General features: G+C 41.7%; 1 protein-coding gene across 1 annotated transcript in view; it reads right to left on the reverse strand.

Annotated features, from left to right (window-relative positions):
* The window catches only part of fscn1a (fascin actin-bundling protein 1a), a 30,992-nt gene extending 20,093 nt beyond the window's left edge, over positions 1 to 10,899 (reverse strand). The window contains exon 1 of the mRNA XM_028455837.1: positions 9,859 to 10,899. Coding sequence (XP_028311638.1) covers positions 9,859 to 10,699 — 841 coding nt within the window. The 5' untranslated portion in view covers positions 10,700 to 10,899. The remainder of the gene's footprint in view (positions 1 to 9,858) is intronic.
* Between the last annotated feature and the right edge of the window lie 220 nt (positions 10,900 to 11,119).

Genomic DNA, 11,119 nt, shown 5'->3' on the forward strand with positions numbered 1-11,119 from the left:
AAGCCACGCCTCCAGGAAGCTCTGTCGTGACTGACATGTAAACAGACACGCCCACGAATGTTAGCATTTCAGCGTCCTTCATGCAGTACTATATATGCATTTTCTATAGTCCATGTATGTACCGGTGAATGCCCCGCCCCCACGCTCTGTCTGTGTTTATAAAGCAGCATGAGCTCGGCTATGGTGTGGGTGGGAGGAGGGTGGGCCGTCCTCTGGCCCTACGTCACCGTGTGGGGAGGAGGAAGTCAGTGTCCCATCCACGCCCACTCATGAATATGAATAAGTAGGATGTAAATCAGCCCGTTTGTGTAGAGTTGATCAGAAAGTGACTTTTCAGAGGATAAAACTTAAGAAAACAGGTGAGTTTGTGAAAATAAACCTTAAAGACTATGTTTTTAGAGTTCTTAGAACGAATGGAGATGGTGAAAAACAGCATAATGCTGGACCTTTAAACAGTGCACTGACGCGCTCTGGTGGCTGAAGTTATTGAGTAAATCACGAACTGTCAAAGGACTCCCAAGCTAAAGGATTTCTGTCCTCAAATCTGATTTAAAAGGGTTAAACCAAACCGCAGAGTGGGAACTGTCGCCCTCTGCAGTCACAGATTATTTTTTGCGTCACAACAAACTATCCTCTTGGTAAACAAGAGGTTTACATCAACATCTTAAACTTTTCCTGATTATTTAGAGCAACAAAAACAGCACAGCTAATTGATGTAAAAAGCAAGCTGAATACTTCACTCTAATAGAAAACAATGGGATGTTTCCAGGTAAATTAGGACACCGTCAATCACGTGATTTCAAGATGGTGGAACACAGGCTCTAAAACTGTAAAGTAGTCTCATTTTTAAAGGTTAATAAAATGTATATGGTGCAAAATAATGCATTTAGATAGGCATAGACCTTCTAATATGGACATTCCAAAGGTTTTAGGCCACATTTGTAAAAACAGAGGAGGATCCCTTTAAGCTTCTTTTAGAGGAGCTAAGCCAGGGTTTTGAACCGGGACTGTGCGACATATGAAGGCAAACTACAGTCATTTAATCTGGAAACCATAAGGAGAGGGTGACTGAGGAGCTGATGAGATATAGAAAATGAACACAACAAAAAAACTTTGTCCCTTCAAAAAGAAAATGAGTCCTTAGCTTTCCTAGTTATACAGACTCTTGGCCCTCATATCAAAAAGTCAACAGTTTATGTAGAAGAGACGAGGCCAACAGATGGACACTATTTCAATCTGAACCTTACTTTGGAGCTCAACATCGCCACTAACTGCATTAAATTTAAATCTAGTGACTAGTTTTATAATTCACTAAATAAATGTTTTAATAACCAACGTTATCCCTGACCAAAGTAACCTTAAAAAGAGCCTTTATGGATGTCAGTCGATGATCTTTCACCAAAAAATAATCCTAAATGGCATCAGTTTGAAAAAGTCCATCTTTGAACAGTTTTGTTAAGGTTCCTCAGTGAAAAGCAGGAAGTGTCCTTTTCCACTTGTGTGTACACACACACACACACACACACACACACACACACGCAAGCTATCACCACAGAGAAAAAAAATATTGCCAAGTGCAAACAAAGTGAGGAAAAATAAAGCAGAATGTGACAAAACACTGACATCGGTGCTTGTGGAGCCTTAGTCGTGACCGGAGAGTCCGAGGCCAACTATCAGGTTGTGTGTGTGTGTGTGCGTGCGATAGTGTGTAACTTTTCCACTTCTCCATCACGCCCAAGCTTCAACAGCTCCAAACCAAAATACATTTTCATACATTTAACACAATCGGAGCACAGCAGGCTAAACGTTAATAAGCTACGCATCCACAGGGGTTTAGACACCAACTCTCCTAATAGTCAATATTACCCTCTTGATATAATATTAAGTCAACTTTAGCCCATAGTTGACCTACTTTAGTTAACCAACTTCTCATATATATGAGAAGTATATACACGTGTGTGTATATATAGATATATATATATATAATTGAACCATTATTAATACGTAGATCATCTAACCTTTAAAGTTCTAGAAAATTTTGACAATCATTTTTTTTTTTTAGGTCTAGTAACTTATTGGGGTTTACCATGTGGCTGATAGCTTATAATGAGTCAGCATTCAGTTCAAAATCATTGATACGTTAAAGGATGACTTTACTTATTCAAACCAGGTCCTCAGGGGCCAGAGCCCAACACGTTTTACATCATAAGCAATCATGAAGAATTCATTCTGGATCAAAGTCACTGGTGCCAAAGGTCAATATTAACATGTGAATACTTCATGAAGCTCTTAACTTTCTTCACTGCAAAATAAAGCATAAAGAGTAAAAGTGAAAAAGCCAGCTACACCTTTAAACTAAATTGCTCCACTTTGTTTTTTTTCCTCATTAAGGACGAAACGTGCACAAGTTCTGTATCACAGCTTTTTTTTTAGGACAGACTTTCTGATCTGGGTTGCAGCGCACAGTTTATCTCAGGTTTTGTCATGATCGAACATAAACGACAAAATTAGTTTAAGGCATTCTCTAAAGAATGCATTTTTCTGCTGCACATTGGACGGACGGTCAAACTCTGGCCTTCAGAGAAAAGTGTGAGAGGCAGACACTTCAGGATGAAATGTTTTAGCACAAATTAAACAATTCACCATTTACGTCTCGATACGATATCTCCCGATATATCACAATACGATATATATTGCCTACAAAATAGTATGAAATACACTTTATTTCATTCTTTTAAACCAGCAAAAACAAGTAAATTGTATCCAACTGTAATTTAAGCACGCAAAAAAAAACAAGTGGTATGTTTATCAAACTTGGCAAATTATATTTTTCCAAAAAGTTTAACTTTCGCTTCTACAGCAGAGTCTGACTGTGTTAACATTAAATAAAGTAACCACATACTGTACATCTAATAGTGCCTAGTACGTTTAATGAAAATAAAATGCAATCAACTTCCAGCTAAACTGCATTGAGGAGTGACGGCTATGCATATGTTAGCGCATTTAAATGTTTTTTATATTTACTAAAAAACATGATTCAAAATTTATTTGGACATTTTTTGGATCGATACGATAATTGCACAGTAAAATATGGCGTTATATATATATATATATATATATATACACACACACACATGACCAATAATGAAAAATTACTACGCTCTTTTCATTTTCAAACTCCACCAAGGTATTGATAATCTGAAGCCACATAGCAAATTTGGTCAATGGTTACCCTATCAGAAAAGCTGTCCCCTTTAACTCGGGCGGACAGAAGTCAAACCTATATTCCACTTCCACACTTTGTGGCAGGGGCTAAAAATGCCACGATACGAAAATTCAGGAGTAGGGGATTCAGAAGTAAAAGAAAGGGGCATTTGAGCCAAATAAGTTTGAGAACTACTGTACTAGAGTCTGTAAAAGTAGCATAGAGGAGTACAGCCTGCTATCAGCTATCTCGCAAACACTCCCTCTTAAATAAAACCACACACCAAAATCCTCCCAAACCAAACCACCTTAAACACACACTCGCCCTCACACTGCAGAACAAACCCCTTCATCTCCGTCCACCCACCGCCCTCAGCCTGATGGAAGCTGCCATGGATTTCTGTCCACATTTATTGTGAACCAGCAACACACACACACACTGCTGTGAACGCACACAATTGTATCAGGCACAGTTGTGTGTGTGTGTGTGTGTGTGTGTGTACGCTTCCCATTGTTCTGTGGGTCTGACTGAGGAGGCGACCAGCTGGGGCACAAACAGGGATCCACATCACCGGCCTTTGTTCTGACCCAAACAGACTCAAGTAGAGCAGTGCTGAGAACACACACGCGCGCACACACACACACACACACACACACACACACACACACACACACACACACACACACACACACACACACACACACACACACACACACACACACACACACACACACACACACACACACACACACACACACACACACACACACACACACACACACACACACACACACACACACACAGATTCCATTTGCTTTGTGCAAAAAGCAGGTCAGACATGGGGGAGAAAGGATTGTAACCTAAGGGTGCTTTAATTTTTTTACTCTGTTGATTTGAACCCATCGTTGGTCTGTGAGGGTCTGTGATGGTCTGTGATGGTCTGTGATGGTCTGTGATGGTCTGTGAGGGTCTGTGATGGTGGGCAGAGGTGAGACTGGTTAAAGGAAAGGTTCAACTGTGGACATATGCAGCTAATCTGAAGATAGTACAAGCCTTTCTTTAACACAACAAAACAAAGACCGTACAGCAGAAGAAGATTAGAGAAAAAAGAGAAACTGAGATGAATAAGCAGAATAAGAGTGATACCAAAGGCCAATAAGGCTCTCAAAGACAAAGAGACAAAACATAATAATAATACTAATGGATGTAAAGAAGAGCAATGAGACAGAAAGGTGCAGAGAAAAGAAGAAAGACACAAACTGGGATAGAGACGTACAAATGTTCATACAGGAAAAGATCAAACAGAAAAATAGTTTGTGTCACATCCGCTTCACTTATCATCTTACCATGTTTAGATGACTTTACTAGCTATTAAAATTAAACTTTAATAAAGTCAAAGACTGTTATTCATTTTACATTTTATATGACAAAGTGATGACACAAATGAATTCAGTTATATGAACAACAACATAATACACAAAACACCAGAAACACAGAACACAGCAAAACACACAAAACGTCAACAAAAGTACACAAAATAAGACACTAAACAACCACTTAAACACAAAATGACAACAAAATCAACATATATCGTACAAACGGACTTCAAAGGCTCAAAATTCCAACAAAATAATAATGAAACAAAAAAAAAAAAACAAAAACACGCATAATGACTCAAAACACAAAAAGGCAACAAAAATTCACCATACTGACAAGAAAATAGACAAAATGAATTCAAACAACAAAAAAAACACCAACAAAATCCACACAAAAGGATTACAGAGACAAAACCCTTCTTTTCCCTAGTGTTAATGCTCAGATTGATCATTATTCCGAAAGCTAACATCAATGTTGATAACTCTGCTCTAAGAAATCAATGCAAAAGAGATGAACTGATGGAAAAAGCCTGTTTGTTTTACAACTGCAGACAGACGGATGCATACAAGCAGTGAGACTCCTATAACTATCTATAATCCATTCCAACGTCAGTGTTGGCATTGATAAGAACTCTAACGCTGATTAATCATTGGCGTTTTCTCCACTGGTCGACAGTGTGGATGTGTTGGAGACAGTTATCGCCCTCCCGCCTGCAGAGATCACACTGCTCAAGGTTGGGCTCATGTCACATTTCTCTGAAGGTGGGGGTGAAGGACTCAGAGAGGCTGTCAGGGTCGACTCATGGCCAGACGCAACACACAGCCAGAGTGCGTCCTGATTAAACACCAAGATGCACAGTAGAGAACACCGTGACATTGATGTAAGAGTACAAATTGGTCAAATGTGTGTGAAAACTGCAAAGGTTCGACTTCATGTCATTCCTTCAAATCTATTTTCTTGTCAGTAGACACAAGAACATTAGCAGCTTTATTGCCATAATGAGGGACAGCAGCAAAGAACTCAACTGATAAGTAGGCGCCAAAACAAATAAAGCGTCCATCAGTGGCCTCGCCGTTTTCTCTCTGAGGGAGGCAACAGGATGTGATGGCGTCTCATTTAGCTGATGTAGCACAATCTACTCCTCGCCTCCGACTTCAAACATTCAGAAACAGAAAAGCAACTTGAAAGGCTTCCAACGCAGGGTCGTTAAACTGTCCCAGGAAATTAGTGACACGGATGGGGAGGGGGGACGGTTTGAGCCAGAAGCTAAGAATATAACATCAGTTTAAAAACTACTGCAACCAACACAAGATCAAACCTCCACAGTCACTATAACCTAAGGCTGCACCATAATCACATTTTCATTCTTTATTACGACTTTGGCCTCCACGATTAAATTAACCTTTAAAATGAGGCCTTTGATGGATAGAAAACTGAAGTTTGAGTTGAAACGCTCCTATGAGTTGATTGACATAATAACCCAATTCATTAGTATTAATACAGCAGATTGTTAAAAGCTTTCTTTTGCACTTTAAACTGTTCACATATTGTTTGGTAAAAAGTAGTTACTCATCCAAATAATCATTTTGGCCTTAATGGTGCAGCCCTACTATAACCAAGGAAATATACTGTACAGTACCAAGTTAAAATAAAGATATCGTGTTCGTCGACATAAATGCCAAAATCTGGACTCAATCATTGCTTTAATTAAAGGGAGCTTAAATGGGATTTACTGAGCTAAGTTAGTGGCTTTGTATTGAGTGAATCAAAGATAGCAATTTAAACTGGACAAAAAGCAGCTTTTGGTTTGACCCACTTCAGCTTCCTTAAGTTCAGACTTTAATGGAAACCAGCCGACTTCTAGCACCATCATGGCTCCAGTGTGGGGACAAATACAGGCTTTGTGGGACATGGACGTCCTGTGAACAGCTGTTAGGTTGGGAAAGCATCTGGAGCCAGTTTAATTATACCATTTAATCCACATAACTGATGGTTGTGTAAAAGTGTAGTCTTTAGGATTTGTACGTCCTGGTGAGTGAGTGAGTGAGTGAGTGTGAGACTCATCACCAGGTTGGAGTGCACGGGTTGAGATGAAGACTAAACAAACCTCCCACATCCTCTGCAGCCAATTCTACCAAAATCCTTTCGACCAACCTTCTTCAGCAATGATCCTGTTCCGGTTCAGAAAGGGGAGGAGCCAATCATAGTTTACATGTAAACATGTACCCCCAAGGCCTCTCTTCAGATTAGGATAACCCCTTCGTCACTCCAATTTAGTAATCTTTCTTGTTTTATTTACATGTTAACATGTAGGCCTCTGAAATCTCCTACAGCTTGAAAATGTCAACCTGTACGTTTACGGCTCACTGAATATCAATTTTGTGCATTACAATTATTGTATATCAGAGACTATATTTACCTCAATTATTAGTAATAAGCAAAATAAGTAAGAATTTACTAGGACATTAATATCATCATTGATCCATTGACTGTCTTGGATTTTACATAAACACCAATAATAACTGGTGTAACAACGGTGAGCTAGTCTCATGTCACTGCTCTCCTGATGTAGAACTACTGACTATAAAATACAGACATTGTTCTTCCCTGATCTGTTATAACTTTTGGCAGTCTATAAAACTCCATGTTCTTCACGTTCTGACTGATTATTACAGCCAAAAACACGGACATATTTCAGCATTTCCTGTCAAAATTCTAGATTTGCTCTTTTGTGTGCAGTTTATAAACCTGCTGCTTATCTCCAAAATGGTGACTTCCGGGTTGATGACACGCCGTGAAAACCCTCTATAGAAGAAGTTAGAAATTCACTTTTTCATACCTAAAAAAAACAACAAAAAAAACTAGGCTATATACAGTAGGATTGGCTGATATTTTGCATTTTATGAAATTAATGTGATCGGCCGTTATATCTTAATTCACTGATACGATCAATAACGTCATTTACATCGAAGACTTTTTTTGCCCTACGTGACACGGCTTTATTTCACTCACATTTGTGCACAAAGGTAAAAAGCTATGAGCGAACGGTGACACTGTCTCTGGTTGGGGCATCGGACTTCCTCCCCGGACTACTGGCTCTGAATGCGTGAGTGTGTGTGTGTTAAAAGAGATCATCCGTAGCGATGCGTACCTGTTTACTTCTGCTTTCATACCTGACACCTGTCCGTTTCAGGGCGGCGGTGGACACAGAAGCGTGTGCGCGTGTATGCGTCTTAGCTCTGCTGTGCACCTGTGAATACGGACTATAAGAAAAAGCAGGTTTTCCGATGCCAGAAAATATGTCTTTGCCCCTAATGCTAATGCTAATGCTAATGGAGACTTCACATAGTTCCAGTGTGATCAGCCTCCACAGCTTCATGTCCATCTCTCTTGTGATCAAACAGCTGCTGTTCAGGGACTAAATGAAATGGTTGAGCTCACATTTACCCCAGTGCTCGTCTGCATCGCATTTTTAAAAGAGGAGCCATGAGGTACAGAAGTGTGAAATGCAGGACCAGCAGACTCAAAAACTCCTTCTTCCCCTCGGCCATTAGACTCCTAAATGAGTGATCGGAGTCTAATGAACTATTCATTCACCCCCCCCCCCCCCCCCCCCCCCCCTTCTCCACTGTACTTTGCACACCACCTGCATTCGCACTTTAGATGCGCCCATGCACAGCTAACACCATGTCTCTCTATTATGAAACAGCTTTTATGCACATACCATTGTATATATCACCTCTCCTCTGTATAGCTAATATATTTGTATTTTTAATTGTACAGGTGTTTTGTATTTAATGTTCAGGTTTTGTTGAATAACAGTGTTGCATGCCACTGTATTTATTATAGTTCTTTTATCTCGATTTATTCCTTTATTATTTATTCCTTTATTACGTAGGCATTCACTGGCGGTCGGCAAAGCAAGAATTTCATTGTACAGGGAAACGTGTTTCTAACTGTACAGATGACAATAAACACTTTGACTTTGACTTGACTTGACTTGACATGATGCTCTTGTACCTGCAGTGTTATGTTCAGGTCCTGCATGGAAAAACCCATTTACGCCCTGAAACATGGTACAGTTTGATTTTCCAACAATCTGCATCAGGTAATATGAAAGGAATTTGGTTGTTACCTAAATAAATAAAAAAATTAAAAATAGTAATGTAAAGAAAAAACAACCTGAATTCAAATGGTGAGTCATATCACTTATCTGTGATTGTGTAAAGAAGTATAATGTCAAAATGTTATGTGAAGGCAACTCTGGTTCTGCAACATCCTCATTTCATTTCTTTCTGGTGTAGAACAAACCTCTGCATTTGGGGGATTTAAACACACCTGACTGGTTAAATCTCAGCTTAATCCTCACATAATGTCAAATTAAAATGAATAGAAACATTATTAGCCCCATCCTTAGAGATGGTGTAAAGTTTTATTAGTGCTTTGGTCTGCTCAATAAAACCTGACCACAGAGCAGCAGACATAAAACCTGATTAATTGTACCATTGTTAACTTTCCATTACAAGTAAATGTAGAAACTGTCACTGCACTCACAGAGCATCACATCTGACATAAAACATCTATATGATAAATACAATACCTGGGTTAAGTTCTTTGTTTCTTTGCAGATTCAACCATTCATACAGAAAGAAAACCTCAACATTTCCTTATAATAACAACTATTATGTTACATTCAGACATGAAAAGTTGAAAAAAAGACAATTTAACCTCAGTTAATGAGAAATTAATAAAACATACTGATAAATAGCCTCTGTTGTCCTGTGCTGAATTTTTTTTATTAGTACATCAGTATCAGCCTTTGAAAATCGGTCAACCTCTCTTAAATTGTTGTTGGAGTGTGTGTGTGTGTGTGTGTGTGTGTGCCTGAATACAACAGTTTGCTTAAACTAAAATTCAGCAGGTTGAGTCCTGAACTAAACTCCCTGACAGCCTTGGCCTCCTTTAAATCAGTCTGTTCTACATGTGAATGATGCCACATGGGTGACACGTGCAGGAAGTAAAGAGCTGCTTTGTTTTACTCTGTAATGTCTGTACAAAGCAGTGGTTTAACCCTGGAGGGGCCATTGATAATGGTTCAGTCCCCTCATCACACACAGGCCCACATTCCTTCATCATATCCTCTCCTCGTGGGGAGCACACACAGATGTATGCACACATTGCAGACCTGGACCACACGCACGCGCACACATTGCAGACCTGGACCACACGCACGCGCACACATTGCAGACCTGGACCACACGCACGCGCACACATACCTTGCCTGGTGGACACGTTCCTCTCATTGGCTGCTGTCAGCACGACCTGCGCGTGACTCTGCTCCAGCACGAACAGCTCGTCCTTGCCCATGCGCGCGCTCTTGCCGGACTTCATGGTTCCGGAGGGTCCGGACGGGGCCAGGTAGCGGCCGTTGCAGTCTCTGAAGGCCACCTTCCCGGAGCGGAACTCCAGCGTGTAGCCCGTGCTCTTGTCCGTGGTGGCCACGAGCGCCCCGTCGTTCTGCAGGAAGCGGTTGTCGGAGGTCTGCAGGTGGTAGCGCTGCTCGCGGAACACCAGGGTGATCATGGAGTCCACGCCCCACGGGACGTCCCGGTCGATGGCGATCTCGTCCACCTTGTCGCTCAGGTGAGCGTAGCGTTTGCGCGTGAGGCTGAAGATGTTGACCTGGGGGTGCATGGCGATGTGCACGCTCCACTTTTCTGCCACGGACGCGGTCTGCGCCCAGCAGACGATCCGGTCCTCGGTTCCGCCCAGGTACCGTCCGTGCTGCTCGGACTGCAGCGACCAGCGTCCGTCATCGTGAGCGGTGATGACGAACCGGCACTCCGGGCCCGGGCTCTCGCTGTCGCCGGTGACGTTGCCGTCCTTGTCGGCGGCGATGTACCGACCCAGGTGGGACTTGAGGACAAAGACGTTCCCGCTGGACTCGTCCCCGGTCTGCTCCAGGGTCCAGATCTGCTTCTTCTTCATGCTGCTGGCGGACGCGTTGATTTTGAAGCCAAACGCCTCCGCCGTCAGATATTTGTTCCCACAGTTGATGAGGCCGAACTGGATCTGCAGCATGTCGCTGGTTCCGTTGGCCGCTCCGTTGCTCGTCATGGTCGGTACCGTGCGCTCGTGCCGTGGACCGGATGGAGGATGCAGAGTGGGGGGGGGGCAGTGCCAGGGAGCTCGTGGCTGAAAGGATGCTGAGCCTCGCGTGCTTCTCTTTGTTTGGAGAATAGAGAGAGAGAGAGAGAGAGAGAGAGAGAGCGCGCGCTACCGACCCCAGCTCTGTCTGAGCAGCGCGAGCCCGACGCCACAGCTGCAGCCTATATGAGCATCAGTGACGCAGTGCATCAAGACACGCCCCTTTTTTATGGACAATAATTCAAGAAATGTATGAAATTCATATCCATAGATACCCAGAGGTGGCAAATGTTCTAGTCTTCAGTATTCAACTGAATAAAATTATATTATTATTATTATTATTATATTGAAGTTGCTCCCTTACTTGAGAAAAAGTAAAACAAATGTCCC

Source organism: Gouania willdenowi, chromosome 8, assembly GCF_900634775.1.
Source record: "Gouania willdenowi chromosome 8, fGouWil2.1, whole genome shotgun sequence".
Classification (NCBI taxonomy): Eukaryota; Metazoa; Chordata; class Actinopteri; order Blenniiformes; family Gobiesocidae; genus Gouania; species Gouania willdenowi.